At 47.7% G+C, this 18,409-nt stretch overlaps 1 protein-coding gene across 3 annotated transcripts; it reads left to right on the forward strand.

Moving 5' to 3' along the window:
* Positions 1-690: 690 nt before the first annotated feature.
* Positions 691-10,501, forward strand: SSBP1 (single stranded DNA binding protein 1). 3 transcript variants are annotated; one of them, XM_077935072.1, is made up of 7 exons: positions 691-796; positions 3,114-3,180; positions 4,364-4,427; positions 4,603-4,742; positions 6,110-6,204; positions 7,877-7,965; positions 10,326-10,501. In XM_077935072.1, exons 1-7 carry the CDS (start codon positions 720-722, stop codon positions 10,367-10,369), a joined length of 576 nt encoding a protein of 191 aa, XP_077791198.1. In that variant the 5' UTR covers positions 691-719; the 3' UTR covers positions 10,370-10,501. The 3 variants fall into 3 exon arrangements, with proteins under 3 accessions (XP_077791198.1, XP_077791197.1, XP_028601945.2); XM_077935071.1 differs by having other exon boundaries at positions 698-889; XM_028746112.2 differs by lacking the exon at positions 691-796 and having other exon boundaries at positions 4,603-4,743; positions 6,117-6,204.
* The last annotated feature ends 7,908 nt before the right edge of the window (positions 10,502-18,409 follow it).

An 18,409-nucleotide genomic window follows, 5' to 3' on the forward strand; every position in this document is an offset into this window, starting at 1 on the left:
ATAGCTTTAATTCCGCTAAGGGGTTCAAGCCCACCCAGAGATGGCTGTGGGCAGAACTGTGTTCCGACATGCAGAGGGCACCGTGTCAGCCGATTCCTGTGCTGGGTAGCAACATACCTGCGTTCATACATATCTAGTTCTCACAAAGCCCTTTGGGGGTTGTGAGGGCAATTGTTAAGAGTGCTGCTGGGCTTCAGGGGACCCAATTTCCAAGTCCAGCTACTCCCCCCCCCCCACCAGCGAAGCAGAAGACACGCATAGGCAGCATTTTTAAGAGGTGCGTCACTTTGGTTGCCCCCAAAAGGCGGCTGGCCTGGGCGAAGTCTTCCTCGGAGTCATTCGTTCCAACGGGTCTACTCTTAAGTAGGACTGGCATTGGCTTCCTCGCGTGTGTATAGGGAGAAACAAGGCCAACCCCCCTTGCTTATTCCTTCTCCGGAGTCCCTTTTAAATACTCCCGCTTTTGCAGGCGGCAGGAAGCCAACGGGCCTGATCCCGCCTGGTCTCTCACCGGCCTCGCTCTCCCCTCTGGTGGGGATGGAAATAATAGCGCCCCTGAAATCCGGAAACTGGTCCAGGGGCTATAGAGGAGGAGGGAGGGAAAGGCTGTTGCTGATTGGTTGATTGCTCGGTGCACGGCCCCAATTTCTGCTTTAAAGGCGCCGTTGGGTCCTCGGCCCTCTTTCCGGTGTGGTGGCGCTCTATCCCTGCGCCTCTCTATGGTTCAACCCGGCGTGGTCTGCGCTGTAGGGGTCCCAGTTCCATTTCACACCGGAAGTATCCGCGCGGACCCACGGTGGGTTTCTCTGTACTTTCCTATCTCTTTGGACCCGCGTAGCCCCGAGCGCGTGAATCTGGGGAGGGCAAACGGAGCCTCGTTTCCTTCCAGGTAAATAGAGGGTGCAGAGGGCGCGGGGAGAGAGTATTCAGGGGTGCATTTTTCCTAATGGTGGTGGTGGTTGTTTAAAGCAAGCCTTGCTTTGATTTCTGCCTGTAATTTGATTTTACCTGTAATCCGCCTTGTGTCCCGCCCGGGAAAAAGGCGGGGTATAAATAAATATATTATTTTTATCACGTATTATTATGATCATTGCAAACAAACCGCACGGTGCTCACCGCCAACACCCAGTATATCCAGCCTCTTGCATCCTCATGTAAAACTCCTGGAGCTGCACGCCCGCTGCTTTTGCCCTCGTGACTCCATGCACGTGTCCGCGTTTTGGCCTTAATTGCCGCGGATTCGGACGTGCCTCTCCTGTTCATACGTGCATCTTAATTTTCTCCCTGATCCCTCGTATTGCACGATGAGCGCTCCCTTCTCTCTTCTCCCCAAAGCGGGTCCTGCCGGCAGCGCATCTCCACCTTTTCCTCGACGCGCATTTCTCCCAGAGCCGTCAGCATCACAAGCTTATTTTCCCACCACCACGTTGGGTTTGTTGTGAACTTTATAGAGAGAGCGACTTCAAATTTATGCTCTCTTAATGCCGTTTTTAAAGCACGCGGTTAAAACCCCATCTGCGCTACACATTTAAAGCACCCGCATATCGCTTTAAACAGCCATGGCTTCCTTCCCCAAAGAATCATGGGAGCTGTAGTTTGTAAAGGGTGCTGAGATTTGCTAGGTCGGAGGCCCCTGTTCCCCTCACGGAACTGCAATTCTCAGAGTGGTTTAAGAGACAATCCCTCTTCCTAGAGAACTCTGGAAATTGCAGTTCTGGGAGGACTTGCACAATAAACTAGCTGCCTAGATCAGACTTTGTGCAGTAAGGAAAGTGGAAGGAAAATGCACTGGAAAATGGCACTTGCTCTGAGGCAATGTCATGTAACCTCCCTGCAAGCAAATCAGAATGAATGCTTATTAACTAACCAGCTTTGTCTAACCTTCACCACAAACAAGGGAGAACAAACGCTTTAGTTAGCTGGCTGTGATGCCATGTTCTGTGTATTGTGTTCATAATTTGTAACTGTTCGGTGAAAGTAATATGTCATCTTTTGAATCATTGTATCTTTTCACCCCAGATTATTGTCTCATTCTTCTCAGCCATTCTACTACATGTGAGTCTGCTAGAGTGAGCACAGGGTGGTGACCCTGTAAAATGCACCCACACACACCCTGCCCAAAGTATTTATATTTTGGTGGTGGCAGCTAGTGATTGTTTGGGATGATTAAGGGCATGGTTTAGTCCTGATTATATAACCCTGGGGCAACAGCCAGAAATCCACTTAATTTGTCTTGTCTAATGACTGCTATGATGCTGGGTTAAGGAGAAGGGTCAGGATTCTCTGAAATACCTTGAGGGTTTGCCACAAAATGATTCACTTTAAACCAGGAATAAGGAATCTGTGTCCCTCCAGATGTTACTACGACTCCCATCACCCCAGACAGTTGGCTGCACTAGCTGGGGCTGGTGGGAGACCAAGCACCACAACATCTGGAAGGCAGGGTTTAAGTTATCCCCTTTTCTTCCATGTCTGTTAAGACGGCCAGACTGTATATGCAAGGTCTCTGGTGAGCTGCTGTGTTTCTTCAGCTACTCCTGGCTTGTTTCTATGCTCCCTATGCTTTGTGCTTTAGATGAATAGAGCAGCTGGGATTTGTACCGAATGTGAAGTGTGCAGAAAAGACAAAAGGAATAGCTTTATTGTGTACTAATGTCTCCTTCTGATAAAAAGGTAAAGGTACCCCTGCCCGTACGGGCCAGTCTTGACAGACTCTAGGGTTGTGCGCCCATCTCACTTAAGAGGCCGGGGGCCAGCGCTGTCCGGAGACACTTCCGGGTCATGTGGCCAGCGTGACATTGCTGCTCTGGCGAGCCAGAGCCGCGCACGGAAACGCCGTTTACCTTCCCGCTAGTAAGCGGTCCCTATTTATCTACTTGCACCCGGGGGTGCTTTCGAACTGCTAGGTTGGCAGGCGCTGGGACCGAGCAGCAGGAGCACACCCCGCCACGGGGATTTGAACCGCCGACCTTTCGATCGGCAAGCCCTAGGCGCTGAGGCTTTTACCCACAGCACCACCCGCGTCCCACGTCCTTCTGATAAGAGGAGACAAGTTGAGTAAGGTAGTTTGGCAACTGGAAACTGACTGTTTTAATAACTGCTTTGTCTTTCAGAAGAACTAGCAAAGCCCCCATAAGAAGACTTAAAGCAGCAGAAATGTTGCGCAGGCCCTTACTGCAGGTAACAATTCCATATTCTTTTGGCACAGTTTTTAAGCGCTGTTTTCTGTGAAGTGAGAGACACATATCAAAAGCAAAATCAAGGAGCTGGAAGTTGCTTATGGTTGTATGTGTGCTATTTGATCATCTGGGTAGGCCGTGGTTTTGAAGTGTGAGAAGTGGTACAAAGAAACTGCGAAAAATTGCAGCCCAGCTTAATTGCAAAAGACCTTTGCAGGCAAATACTTCAGACCTCTGGCAGGGGGAGAGAAAAGCAGTAGCCCTGTCCGCTTTTGCCTTCAACTTCCAACAGATTACCCACAAAGGAATGTCACCCTCAAGTGGAAAACAAAAAAGTTCCTCAGCCTAGTGTGTGGCACAATATGGCCTGGATGCCGCAGAACAATGCTGGCTTTAAGCAGCTACTTCTCAGCCTCTTGCTACTCCCTTGTGGCAGGGTCTGAGAATCCCAGTCAGACCTGACCTTTTTAGACAATGTCCACATCATATATTTAAAGCACCATTCTACCCCTTTAACACCCATCGCTTCCCCCAAAGAATTCTGGGAGCTGTAGTTATTTAAGGGCACTGGGAGTTGTTAGGAGACCCATATTCTTCTCACAGCACTACAATCAATCTCTTTCCCGAGGGAACTCTGGGACCTGAAGTTCTGTGAGGAGAATGGGAGTATCTTAACAAACTGCAGTACCCAGGCTTCTTTGGGGAAGCCATGACTGTTAAAGTGGCATAATAGTGCTTTGAATGTATTGTACAAATGTGGCCTTATTGAACCTTTTATTTATTGGCACTAGCAAATGGATGAAGATGGGTGATGGCAGTTAGCAGAGCTGAAGTGTGTCACTGAACATCGAACTACACAAACGGCTAAAACTTGGATGCATCCTGGACCACTCACATCACCTTTTCCCTCTCCCCCGCTCCCCCGAAATCAAGTGACAGTCCCCACCAGTAATGCCCTATTGCAGGGATGGTAGCTGTGGCCTACAACCTAATTTCATGCAGACTGGAAAGAGAACAAAAATGGAGGGAAGGGGTATAGCAAAAAGAGGGGGAAAGTAGCTTTGTTCCTCTCCCCAGCTCCATCACGTGGCCCCCAAGAAATTACTTCCAGGGAAGTGTGGCCCTTGACAGAAAAAAACACAATTCCCTATCCCTGCTTTGCCCATTGTTTTCCTTTCTTCTAGGTGATGCGTCAGTTTGTGAGGCATGAGTCTGAGTCGCCGACGCTGCCTTTAGTCCTTGAAAGATGTAAGTAGCTCTTCTTGAGACGAGACAGGCGAGCTCTGTGGGTCATGCGGAGTCAGTATCAGATCATCCCGTTGTGCCATTTAACTGTCTTTCGTGCTGCCAAGGGTGTGTCAACACAACCATGTTGGTTCCTTCTCTTAAGTTATTCCTGCTCTCTTTTTCTTCTTCTTCAAAGCCTTGAACCGTATCCAGTTACTTGGCCGTGTAGGACAGGATCCTGTCATGAGGCAAGTTGAAGGCAAAAACCCGGTCACCATCTTCAGCCTTGCAACCAACGAGATGTGGCGATCGGGAGAAAGCGAATCGTTCCAAGGAGGTGAGCTGCTGTCGCTGCTGAGGGCTCAGCGTTGTTAACTGTGACATATTTAGGGGGCTGTTCTGGCATTACACTGTGTTAGATGAAAGTCTCAACTCCTTCATTTTGGCATAGATTAATCAAAACCTATGTTATAATGCCAGTTTATTATTATTAAGACCCTTTCTCAAAAAGACCACAGGGCAGAGAGCACAATAAAGAGGGTAATAATATACATAAGCATATCTATAAAATACAAAAATCCCATAATCATTATCTTTATCTTTTATTTATATTTATATTTTATTGTGAATCACCCTGAGACCCTCCGGTATAGGGTAGTATATAAATTCAACAAATAATAAAATAATAAAAATTATAATAATTATAATTAATTATTATTATTATTATTATTATTTATTTCAGCAGTTTATATACAACTTAATTACAGTCTTTTCTAAGCAGTGTACAAACCCCTCCATTCTCTGACTCTCTTTCTTTTCTTTTTCCTACCCTGCCTTGTGTCCTTCATTGCTCTTCACTCCAGGGGGGCTCATTTTTCTTTGCCTTCTCCCACTCCTGTCCCTCCTGACCTTTTGCCATTGCTATTTCTGACCTTAGCTTAACATCCTGTTCCCAAATTCTTGGAGAGCCCTTATTCCTGAGGCCACCTTCACCTTCCATCTCCGCCATCTCCTGACCCACTCATTGGCCTCCAAGCACTTGTCCGTCCCCCCCATACAGTACTCTTAACACTGAACAGCAGGAACTAACTCGCCTATGTTGTAAACCGAATGTCTGCTGGCAAAGGTCCCCTACCCAAATGAACATGGCTCACTTTAGGGGATTCTAGGCAAGCATCTCTCTAGCACTGAGGAACTTCATGGGGTTGCAGTGCAGCATAGCTGTGCCTCTCCTTCCCCACTGTGGGTGTCCTCGACAAGCCATACTCTCCATGTCTTGGGCAAAGGGTTCAACGTGCGTAGAGTTCCTCCATGCAAGGCCGTGGAGTGCTGGGATTTGGGGCTAATAACAATCTTCGTTTGGAGGGTCTGCACATATGGCAACACACTTGTGGGGCTCCTTCACACAGATGCCGAATGCACTGTTGTGGGTGTCTGTTGTTGAGAAATGGGGTGGCTGCACCATGAAACTCCATGATCGCACGTTGAAAGAAAATGTGATGGCGTTGAAGTGAACGCTTCTTCCACCCCATGAAAGTTTTAGCCCAACATGGTGTTGTCCATCTGTTGTTGGACTCCCCCTTCCATCAGCCCCAGCCAGAAATGATGGGAGTTGGTAGTCCCGTTGCAGAAAGGCTGATTTAACCCACCCTCTGGAAATGACCATGAATCCACAGGTGTTTATCTGTTCTGTGTTTCCTTTTGACCGAGGTGATATTACACAGAAGACGACATGGCACAGGATCTCTGTGTTCAGGCCAGGGCTAAGAGATGTGGCGTATCAGTATGTGAAGAAGGGGTGAGTTAAACTGGGGGAAGTTTGCATAACAGTTGGACGTTACAAAACCTCAGGAGCTTACTGCTGACATTCTTTGTATACCAATCTCCCCTGCACAGCAGACATGGGGGACCTGTGGTCTTCCAGGTGTTACTCAACTACATCTCTCATCATTCCTGACTCTTGGCCATGCTGGCTGGGACTGGTGGGAGTTGGGAGTCTGACAGCATCCAGAGGACCACAGGTCTCCCACTTCTGGTATAGAAAACATGGGGTTGGTGGTCTGGCCTAATGTATGAATTGAGGCAGGAGGTCCCTGGCAATGAAATCACTTTGCTTAGATGTTTTTAAGCAAGCCAATCTGTGCCTTAGACACAAGTCTACAATAAGGAGGAATACTAAGGCTTACCTTACTCGCAATAAGGATGATGGATGAAATATGTTTTACTGTTCTTTGGAGCTATTTAAATGCATTTTGTTGTTGTTGTGGCCCTTGACACCTGACAGTCAGGACCCACCCTCTTCTTGTGACTATCTTGTTTTAATTCTGAAATTTTAAGTTGTTCTAACTCAACCTAGGACCTGCAGGTGAAGAACTGGTAATAAATGTAGTGGTGGTAGTAATTAATGGTACTTATATATTTATTGGGACGCGGGTGGCGCTGTGGGTTAAACCACAGAGCCTAGGACTTGCCGATCAGAAGGTCGGCGGTTCGAATCCCCGCAACACGGTGAGCTCCTGTTGCTCGGTCCCAGCTCCTAGCAGTTCGAAAGCACATTAAAGTGCAAGTAGATAAATAGGTACCGCTCTGGCAGGAAGGTAAACGGCATTTCCATTCGCTGCTCTGGTTTGCCAGAAGCGGCTTAGTCATGGTGGCCACAGGACCTGGAAGCTGTACGCTGGCTCCCTCGGCCAATCAAGCGAGATGAGCGCCACAACCCCAGAGTCGGTCACGACTGGACCTAATGATCAGGGGCCCCTTTACCTTTATATATTTATTTGCACTGTCCTCTCCTATTTGTGATCTAAATCCAGCTAAGCCACCAAATGTTCATTACACCAGAATGGAAGCCCACGTGAGCCAGACTAGATAGTATATTTTGGCTGGGAGACCCAGATTCAAGCCCCCATGCAGCCAGCAAGAAGCCCACTGCCTGACCTTCTGGCAGTCACTACCTGCCAGCCTAGGCTGCCTCAAATAAAATGGGAGGAAGGAGGGAACCATGTAGGCTGCCTTGGTCTCCTTGATTGAAGGACAGAATATAAATGTAATAAATAAATAAGCCCTCGGGGATAGCTCAGTTGGTAGACCCTCTTAATCTCAGGGCTGTGAGTTCGAGACCCATGTTGGGTGAAAGATGCCTGCACTGCAGGAGGGGTTGGAATCTAGATTATCCTTGTGGTCCCTTCCAATTCCACAATTCTAGGAGTCTGAAAGCCCACTCACAACTTAAAATAGCCTTTCTGTGTGTGTGTGTGTGTGTGTGTGTAGACCCAGGAGGACCCATTTCAGTAGCCTGCTGTGATGAGACAGCCCCCCGCAATGGCTTTTGAAATCTTCCTTCCCTCTCACACCTTCTGTGACTATGGAATAATCAGATGAGCGCTATCTGTTAGCAGTAGCTCTTAAAGCACTACCAGCAAAATGTCACCATTAATCTCCCCTGTTGTCTTGTACTTGGCTTCTGGCAGTGCTCGGATCTACGTGGAAGGGAAGATAGACTACGGCGAGTACGTAGACAAGAACAACGTAAGGCGGCAAGCCACAACAATCATAGCAGGTAAAGAACTTCCCATGACAAGCTAGGCAGGGCAAGTTGTTGCCCATGCATCCGAACCACCTTTCTCTTTCCTTGCTTCAAACAACAAGCCGGATTTAGATAGAACTGAGTAATGCCTTAAATGCCTAGCCTGTGCCACAAGGTGTCGCTGTTGGGTGCTCTTAGTGAAGACAGCTAAGTGTCTGCTCCGCGTCAGTTTTGCACATGCTTCTTCAAGTTCTCCCATTTTCTCATTGGTGTGTAAGTCGTTTTTATTTTAGAAAGTTTGCAGGCAATGCATGCCCTTAAATGTATTTCCTCATGACGTATGAACGTTCAGTCATACTTTATCCCATTGTACACATTTTAAAACTTTGTTGTTGTTTAGTCATTTAGTCGTGTCCGATTCTTCGTGACCCCATGGACCAGAGCATGCCAGGCACTCCTGTCTTCCACAGTTTGGTCAAACTCATGCTGGTAGCTTCGAGAACACTGTCCAACCATCTCGTCCTCTGTCATCCCCTTCTCCTTCTGCCCTCAATCTTTCCCAACATCAGTGTCTTTTCCAGGGAGTCTTCTCTTCTCATGAGGTGGCCAAAGTCTTGGAGCCTCAGCTTCAGGATCTGTCCTTCCAGTGAGCACTCAGGGCTGATTTCCTTAAGAATGGATAGGTTTGATCTCCTTGCAGTCCATGGGACTCTCAAGAGTCTCCTCCAGCACCATAATTCAAAAGCATCAATTCTTTGGCGATCAGCCTTCTTTATGGTCCAGCTCTCACTTCCATACATCACTACTGGGAAAACCATAGCTTTAACTATACGGACCTTTGTTGGCAAGGTGATGTCTCTGCTTTTTAAGATGCTGTCTCGGTTTGTCATTGCTTTTCTCCCAAGAAGCAGGCGTCTTTTAATTTCGTGGCTGCTGTCACCATCTGCAGTGATCATGGAGCCCAAGAAAGTAAAATCTCTCACTGCCTCCATTTCTTCCCCTTCTATTTGCCATTTTAGAACTTACTTTGCCCTAAAATACAAGTTCGTTTGTTTTCTAAATGCATCCTGATGTGTCTTTTGAGCTGAGAGCTGCATTCAGGAATTGAGAGGAGGACAGAATCCAAAGAACTGCTACTTCCTTGTCTGTGAGCTTTTGCACGCTTCCCCTCTGCCGACTAAGAGGCTGGTCAGACTCTGTTTGCTTTCTCAAAGAAAGCGAGCCTTGTCTGAAAGTTCAGATTTCAGGAGTTTAGCAGGAAATACTTGAATGTCTGGCTGTGCCAGCAATTATAGGTTTCCTCCCATCTTCCTGCGTTCTCTGTCCGACAGGGTGGTTGTTGGAGGAGAGGCAGCTTGGAGAGGTGGCTAAGGAAAAGAGGGAGAAAATAATTCCCTTTTAACGAACAAAACACCCGCCAAAAACACCCCACGGCATGTTGGTAATAACTTTGGGTTGTAGCCAGTGTTAGTCCTACTCAGGAGTAGACCCACTGAAACATATCAACATCTTTAACTTGGGTTCATTGATTTCAGTGGGTGCGCTCTGAGTAAAACTTAGCTGGATGCAACCCGTTATTAGGACCAACCCAAAAGTTGCACAACATTTGTAAGCAGCTCACCGTGTAAAAGCCATTAGCTTTATTTTGGATAGGTAGTCCTGGAACGGCTGCACCCTCTGTTCTCTCCCCACGTACTGAGAACCCATGTGAGGCGGGTTGTGGGGTCAAGTTGACTAGTCCTGCTGGCACATTAGGTAGTCATTCTCAGCAGCATCCACCCATTGGCTGGTATGTGAATGCGTTCTACTTGCCTGCTGGAGAGTTGCGAACTTGCCTGCTCTGGATGGTGGTTTTCTTGTATGGGCATCTGGTTTTAGTCTTGTTTTAAATGCTTCTGCTGTTTTCATAGTTTTTAACTTACTGTATTTTTCGGTCTATAGGACGCACCTTGTTTTAGAGGGGAGAACAAGAAAAAAAAATCTCTCCCTCTCTGCGCAGCGCCCCTTCAGCGAAGCGGCAGGAGAAACGGAGCCCCTTCCATTTCTCCTCCTGCTTCGCTGAAGGGGCGCTGCGCAGCTCTCCCTCTCTGCGCAGCGAAAGCAACACGAAGCCTCCGGAGCGCGGTGGGAGCGCTCCCTCTGTGCTTTGGAGGCTTCGCGTTGCTATCGCTGAAGCCATGGAGTCTGCATTCGCTCCATAAGACGCACACACATTTCCCATTAATTTTTGGAGGGGAAAAAGTGCATCTTATAGAGAGAAAAATACAGTAATGTGTGCGTATCAACTTGGGGTGGTCGCTTAGAAGGTGACTAATAAATCAGTGGTCTTTGACACTGTGTTTGTGTTCATCCATGTTCGAATGCGTAACATCTCTCTTTTTCTCTCCTTGCAGATAACATTATTTTCCTGAGCGACCTTCTTAGAGAAAAGGAATGAGCGGTCTGTCCTGGGACCTGGTTTTCAGCTGTTCCTTTTTCTTCTTCTTTTGGTAGCATTTCCTAATTCTGCAATCATGTGTCTGCCTATAGTTTCTTTTCCATGATTAAAAATAACCTTTTGTACAAATAAGGAGGTTGGTGTGAGTGTTCTGTGTCTATTTTTGCAGCCCGTCCTCCTCTTTTCTTGATTCAGGCTTTTGCAGGGCTTTTTTTTCAGCCGGAACTCTCCGGAACTCAGTTCCTGCACCTCTCAGGTGGGCGCCATTGCCATTCTAAGAGAACGAGGGAGTACCGTATTTTTCACCCTATAGGACGCACTTTTTCCCCTCCAAAAATGAAGGGGAAATCTGGGTGCGTCCTATGGGGCGAATGCAGGCTTTCGCTGAAGCTTGGAGAGCGAGAGGGGTCGGTGCGCACTGACCCCTCTCGCTCTCCAGGCTTCAGGAAGACATCCGCAGGGCTGCCTAGGCTGCGGATAGCAGCCTGCCGCCCGGCAGGCGGGGCGCCCTCAAGCAGAGCGCCCCGCCCGCCGGACAGACATCCGCAGCGTGGGGAGCCCTGCAGGAGTTCCCCGCAGGGCTCCCCACGCTGCGGATAGCAGCCTGCTGCCTGGCGGGTGGGGCGCCCTGAAGCAGAGCGTCCCTCGCGCTGGGCATACATCCGCAGCGTGGGGAGCCCTGCAGGAGTTCCCCGCAGGGCTCCCCACGCTGCGGGTAGCAGCCTGCCGCCCGGTGGGCGGGGCGCCCTGAAGCAGGGCACCCCTCGCGCCGGACAGACATCGGCCAGCCCCACAAGCTCGGGGGACAGCAGGGAGGCGCAGCGCCGCCATCCCGCTGTTCCTCGACCTGGTTCGGTTTCCCCGACCTGCTTTTGGGGGGGAAATAAAGGGAAAAAATTTTTCCTTTATTTCCCCCCCAAAAAACTAGGCGCGTCCTATGGGACGGAGCGTCCTATGGGACAAAAAATACGGTAATTCATGGTGAGTTCCGGCACCTTTTTTCTAGAAAAGAAGCACTGCGCTTTTGACATCTCTGTGTTTCACTTTGCAGAGAAAACTTCCAAAAGCAGGACATGTGTAAGAGAGAGAGAGATGTGTATTGTTTTTCACTGGTTAATTTTAACTGCTCTTCAGTGCTGTGGAAAATGTTGTGATTAGTTTCATGGATGGTGGGGAGCTATGCAAATCAGCAAGGCCCAGACCAGAGCCATATTTGATAGCAGGACTAGCCACATTCCAGCATTCTGATTACTTGTGTGTAAGCAAATGTGTGATGAAGCTCTATCTTCTCCACTGCATTCTGTTCTCCTTTTTTCAGCCTTCTATGAGCAAAGCTGAGAAATATTTATTTCTGGAACCTTGGTGGAGCCAGTCAAAGGAGACTTCACTGGGCTAGATGGACCAATGGCACGGCTCGTTATAAAGCAACTTCCAGTGTCCCTAAATGCCTCTCAGATCTGCATTCTGCCCTTTGTATAGCCTGGTCTTTGTTTGAGACCCAGCATGTCCCCCTTGAAATTATGAGGCTGCCAATTGACCAGTAAGGTTTACTGTGAGGAGCCCATTACCTGAGATCCCTTAACTTGAGGGGTGCAGAATATTTTTATGTCAGGGGCCACATTCCCTCATGGATAATCTGTTGGGGGCCGCATACTAGCAGTGGACAGAGCTAGAGCTACTAATACACAGAGCTAGATGGATTAACTAAGCCGGAATAAAGACCACCCTGCTACAACTTTTGCCAAGGCAAATGCAGTTTTGAATCCCCATTCCTTGAATGTAAGCATCATAGAGTTATACAGGTTTCTTTGAAATAAAAGTATACAGAGGACTTGCTTATTCTTATAGTACAACAGACCAATACGGCTACAGTTCCGGAAAGCAAGTGAAAGCAATTCCTTTCTGCTTGTAGTGTGCAGATTCACACTCTCTCCAGAAGCCTACCAATTTGTTTTTGGTCAGCTGGGGGGGCAGGGAGGGATTGTTTTCTCCAAGCCCAGGGCACAGAAGTATAACTAGATGGGGAAACCACTTTTAAAGGTCAGGAAAATTAAGGGCAAAATGAACAGGAAGGAAGCAACTCTGCTGGGATGGAAGGATTGGGGCAACTTCAGGAGGCGTCAGACGGTAGTCAGGAGTTTTTTAGCTGCAGGGATTGAATCTATGACTTGCACTGAGCTCAGCTTTGCCTTTCCTCTCTAGGTGTTACAGGATAGACACAGAGATTACATGTCCCTGAACTGCATTCTTCTGGGATCATGTTTAGTTTTGTGACATTTTTATGTCGGTTCTCTGTTCAATATTTGCTTAGGTATGCATTGTGCCATCCTTTCCGCATTGCTCCATGGACTTGTCCCTGCCCTGGCCTCAGGCCCTCCCGACTGAAGCAGGGCTGCATTGGCAAAGGGATGTGCGCAAACTGACAAAGTGCAGAGGAGCCACCTTGGGAGGAGCGCGGTGGTGTTTGTAGAAGCGGGGGCAGCTGAATGTGGGGGCAAACATACGCTGGCAGTGTGACTCAGAGCACACTCTGGCCAGTGTTTGCAAAGCAGAGTTTGTGAATGCTGGATTCTGCTTTGCTTCCCTGTGGCTTCTCTGCCTCTTTAGGAGAGCAAACGAAAGAGCAGGACCCTTCTGAAAGCTTCAGGCATAGATAAAGGTAAAGGGACCCCTGACCATTAGGTCCAGTCCCGGACGACTCTGGGGTTGCGGCGCTCATCTCGCTTTATTGGCCGAGGGAGCCGGCATACAGCTTCTGGGTCATGTGGCCAGCATGACTAAGCCGCTTCTGGTGAACCAGAGCAGCACACGGAAACGCTGTTTACCTTCCCGCCGGAGCGGTACCTATTTATCTACTTGCACTTTGACGTGCTTTCGAACTGCTAGGTTGGCAGGAGCAGGGACCGAGCAACAGGAGCTCACCCCGTCGCGAGGATTCGAACCGCCAACCTTCTGATGGGCAAGCCCTAGGCTCTGTGGTTTAACCCACAGCGCTGCCTGCGTCCCTCGCTTCAGACATAATTGACAGCAAATTGGCAGCCAGTTCAGACCACTGAGCCAGAGATGTTTAATGATAGCTCAGTTGGTAGAGTGTGAGACTCTTGCTCTCAGCAGCGCGGGTTCAAGCCCCACGTTGGGCAAAAGATTCCTGTGTTGCAGGGAGTTGGACTAGATTTCTCTTGTGGTCCCTTTCCACTCTACAATTCAGTGCTGACCAGGTCTCGCTCCTCTCAGCAACCGTGCTGCAACATTATGAGATTGGCTTAGCTGCTTGAGTGGGGGACTGCCAGAATCCCCAGTACAGGAGCAGTATCATAGGTGAAAAGGAACACACAATTATTATTTTTTAAACTTCCCACCATCTGCAAATGGTACAGCCTGGCAAAACCGGCTTTGTTTGTTTCCTTTCCCCCTGCTCAACAGTTGGGGAAATGGTTTACAGGCTCCTTGCGCTGCAGAAAATAATACATTTCACTCTGAAATGGATTGTTTTGACAGTGGCCAGGGTTGGTATTGTTTATCCATCTTTTAGGGGGAAATGAGGGATTACAAACAATTACAGGAAGGCTGGCTCACTGACAATATTTGAGATGTGTTTGTGGAATGCACATTACCTGGGTAGTTTGCTTTTATCACATCCCCCTCCCTATCTTGTTTCTTTTAAGGGGATAGCTTTTTAGGTAAACATCTGTCTACACAATGCACTGCGGCAAAAAACAATTCAATATTAAAATATTTTAGGGTGATGCAAAGGTAGGGCGCCACCTGGTATTGATTCAGACCCCTGGTCCATTCAGTTCAGTTTTGGACTAGTGGCTCCTGGTGTTTCATCCTTGGCTGAAGAGGGCATAGATTGAACCTGGAACCCACTGCATGCAAAAGGGTGGGGAGGGCCATAGCTTAGTGGCTTACCTTCTGTTTGGTGTGCAGAAGATCCCTGGCATCTCCAGTTAGTGCTGGGGGAGAGCCCTGTTTCGTAGATGAGCCCAACGGTCTGACTTTGCATAATGCAGATTCCTGTGTTTGTAGACAAAGCAGCACCACCACCACTGAGCCACAGAACCTCTTCCCTATAATAGCCTATGGCTGTCCTGCAGCCAGCCACAATTGGAATGAATGGGCCTGTATTTTGCATGTGTGTTTAATGCACCTGAGTTCAAGGTTCTTATACTGGAAAGTGAAAGCAGGGCACAGAGAAAGTCCCAGTCCTTGGCATTTCCCATTCAGAGGATTGGGCAGGAGGTAGAGGGTAAAGGGACCAGGGAGCTACAGCTACCAGCTGTCCTAGCAGTGTGGGGAGATGGGGAAGATGCCTACAAACAGCCACCACTGAGCTTGCTTACAGAGAGAAGCTGTTTGCACCTCCTGTTATGTTATGTTGGTAATTACGGTATGTAAATCTTGTCATGTTGTAAGTCGCCTTGAGCATTGTTTCAACTATGGAAAGGCGGCATACAAATAAAATGATGATGATGATGATGATGATGAAGAACAGGTAGGAAGGTGAGCATCCAGGGAGACATGGGCATGTTTAAAGGAGAGCGTTCAGTGCTTTTTTTCTGGGGACGACAACGCAGGGGGATGCATACCCCTAAACATTTTGTGAATCTAAGTTTGGCCTCATTGAGGGGCAGTATTTCAATATGAGTAGGAAAATGACAGTACCCCTAAACATTTTTTGTAGAAAAAAAGCACTGGGTGTGTTTAACGCAGGAGAAGCTGAGCTCAGTGCAAATAGGAACTGAGCAGGAACAGCAAACAGTCTCTTGTGTATTGTAAATCTTTAAGGGTATATTTACTGAGGCCTTCTATGGATGTCACAGAGCTACAATCAATCCCTTTTCCTGGAGAACTCTGGGAGTTGTAGCCCTGGGAACTGGGGTCTCCTAAAAACTCTCAGCACCCTTAACAAACTACAGTTCCCAGGACTAGATGAGAACCTGTGGTCTTCCAGATGCTCCTTGACTGCAACACCTGTATTCTTGACCTTGCTGACTGAGCCTGATGGGATTTGTAGTCTTAACAACTTCCGGAAGGCATCAGTTTTTTTTTGGGGGGGGGGGGAGGTTGCTGTAGACTCTGGCAAGTTGTTCATTGCGTGTGTGAAGCCTTCCTTACATTCGAGAGTGATGTGCCGCCAATCACTTTACCTTGCCACACTGACAATTCCCTCATTGTCGACTTATGTAACCTATGAACAGGAGGGAGGCTGGACTCACTCCAGTTTGCAAATGGGTGTCATTCTGACCTCTTGGGTTTTGGATGGCTTGCTTGGTCCTTGACCTTTTCAACGTTGCTTGATTTGGCAGCTTCTGCAGGTTGGGGGATGGGATCAAAGCAGTCTTTTGAAATGCAGGTACTTCAGCTTTGCTCTTTCCTGTATGTATGTGTTTATAATGGGGGGACGGACACCTGTGGCCTCCAGATGTTGTTTAATCCAACTCCCTTCATCCCACTCTGCATAACCAGCAGTCAGAGAGGATGAGAGAACATCTGGACTAGACTAGAGGCTTGTCTAGTGCCAGGCAGGGGCCATTCTAAGCTGGGTATGTTTAGCCTGGGGAATCGAAGGCTTGAGAGGTGATAGGATAGCTGTCTTTGAATACTTGAAGGGCTGCCACATGGAGCAAGCTTGTTTTCTGCAGCTCCAGAGGGTAGGGTCCGAACCAATGGATCCAAATTATAAGAAAGTAGATTCCAACTAAACATCAAGAAGAACTTGGTGATGGTAAGAGCTGTTTGACAGTGGAACCGGGTCCCTCAAAAGGTGGTGGACTCCTCTTCATTGGAGATTTTAAAGCATAGGTTGGATGGTCATCTATCAGGAATTCCTCAGCTGTGATTCCTGCATTGCAGAGGATTTGACTAGAGGATACTTCCAACTTTACAATTCCATTATTCTATTATTAGATGGGCCCTTGGCCTATCTAGCAGACTTGTCTTACATTCAGCTGTAGCAGCTGCATATAATGAGGGAATCGGTTTAACCTTCCAGCTGGTCATATAAGGTTTTTATACATGCAGTTAAAATCTTAAGAGCTCTGTTAGATCAGGTTATGGTACATCTAATCCTGCCTTCAGCTTCATAGAGTGGCCAGTTAGATGTTTTCAGGGCAATGAAGCAGCAAGCCCTTACCCATTCTTTGTCCTCAGCATATCATACCTAGGGATAGACTGTCTCTGGATATGATAAGGAGTCATTATTTGACAATCAAGGAGGCTAATAGCAGCCGATGGATCTGGGCTCTGTAAATTTCTATCTGATTCTTTTTTTAAAAGCCAGTTTATCATTCACAAAACTGGAATTCTGTAAAAAAAAGGGGGGAGCGCTAGAAGAACTAGGACTGGAGGAAGCCAGTTAAATGAAGAGTGGAATGTTTTAGGAGCAAGAGGGGGGTGGAAAGAAAACAAAGAACCATTTGCAACGAAACTTTGTGGTGTGAAACCAGCTTATCCGGCCTGCAATGGCTGCGATGTGGGACCTGGTCCCCTATGCCCTGGGCCATCTACATCACTGGGGCTCTGCATGTGTCACTGTGTGAGTACAGGATTGCCCTATGAGCCAATACCTAACAAGGGAACTTTAATCTGATAAGAGAAGCCACTCAACCGGTTCATGTGATCGCTCGTCATCGTTTATCTTCGAACTGTTCCAGTTCAGTTGTGAGCAAGAACAGAGGCGTAGATGTTGATCTCTGTGAACGGACATAGCAGACAGTGTATTTCCCCGCCCCCCTCCCCCCCGCTCTGGCTGTTTATCTTTATGCAGAGGGCATTCAAGAAGCCAAAGTCTGTCCAGGTCTGTTGTTCTGGATAGGATTTGAAGCCAACCAATCTCTGCAAGGGAAGGGCTGTGGCTCAGTGGTAAAGCATGTGCTTTGCATGCAGAAAGTCTCAGGTTCAATCCCTACCGTCTCCTCGAAGAGAGTGCTGCCTGAAACCCTAGGAACCAGCTGCTAGTCAGTGTAGACGATATTTAGCTGGATAGATCAACAGTCCGATTCTGCATAAGGCAGCTTCTTATATTCCCATGTTCCTGCAATGTACTATGTGCTATGTTTTTGCATGTGTAAAGGTAAAGGTAAAGTGACCCCTGACCATTAGGTCCAGTCATGGCCGACTCTGGGGTTGTGGTGCTCATCTTGCTTTATTGGCCAAGGGAGCCGGCATACAGCTTTTGGGTCATGTGGCCAGCATGACTAAGCCGCTTCTGGCAAACCAGAGCACTGCATGGAAATGCTGTTTACCTTCCCGCCGGAGTGGTACCTATTTATCTACTTGCACTTTGATGTGCTTTCGAACTGCTAGGTTGGCAGGAGCAGGGACCGAGCAACGGGAGCTCACTCTGTTGTGGGGATTCAAACCGCCAACCTTCTGATCGGCAAGCCCTAGGCTCTGTGGTTTAGACCACAGCGCCACCCGCGTCCCTCTTTGCATGTGTAAGAAGGTACAATTAAGGAAGAATGGGAACTTTTTACAAATTATCTAAAAAGACAACAAAATGATTTGGACTCCTTGGCAGGTTTTGAATAAACATCCACAAATTTATTAGTTGAATACATGATAGACAAGGCAATTATATGTACAATTTTATAATATGCAGAGAACAATATGTACAAAGAAACCAGAGAGGGGAGCTGAGGGAAGTCCTGGGGGGGGGGGGGGAGGGAGAGAGGGAAAAAAGAGGGGGGAACGTAAATGGTTATATTGATTGATAATTTGTTTGCTAAAATTGTTCAATAAAAATATATATTAAAAAATAAGTAGGTACAAGAGGTAGTGATGGCCACCAACTTATATAGCGCTAAAACCACTTTGAGGTTTTTTTCTTTTTAAAAATAAAATAAATTCACAGAGAATAAGATTATCAACAGCTACTAGCCATGATGGCTGCCTCTGAATACCAAATGGGAGTGCACAATGTTGCATTTAGGTCCTGCCTGTAGGCTTCCCATAGACATAATGGTTGGCTATAGAGAGAACAGGATACCGGACTAGATGGGCTATTGGCTTGATTTAGTGTGGCCCTTCTTGCACTCT

The sequence above is a fragment of the Podarcis muralis genome, chromosome 10 (assembly GCF_964188315.1).
Source record: "Podarcis muralis chromosome 10, rPodMur119.hap1.1, whole genome shotgun sequence".
NCBI lineage: Eukaryota > Metazoa > Chordata > Lepidosauria > Squamata > Lacertidae > Podarcis > Podarcis muralis.

What these genes read in the sequence shown, in the direction of transcription:
- SSBP1 (XM_077935071.1), top strand. Translation starts at nt 720, where the DNA reads ATGGTTCAACCCGGCGTGGTCTGCGCTGTAGGGGTCCCAGTTCCATTT. An exon ending in TATCAGTATGTGAAGAAGGG is followed by an intron (nt 6,205 to 7,876) that starts GTGAGTTAAACT and finishes GGCTTCTGGCAG; the next exon opens with TGCTCGGATCTACGTGGAAG. An exon ending in AGCCACAACAATCATAGCAG is followed by an intron (nt 7,966 to 10,325) that starts GTAAAGAACTTC and finishes CTCTCCTTGCAG; the next exon opens with ATAACATTATTTTCCTGAGC.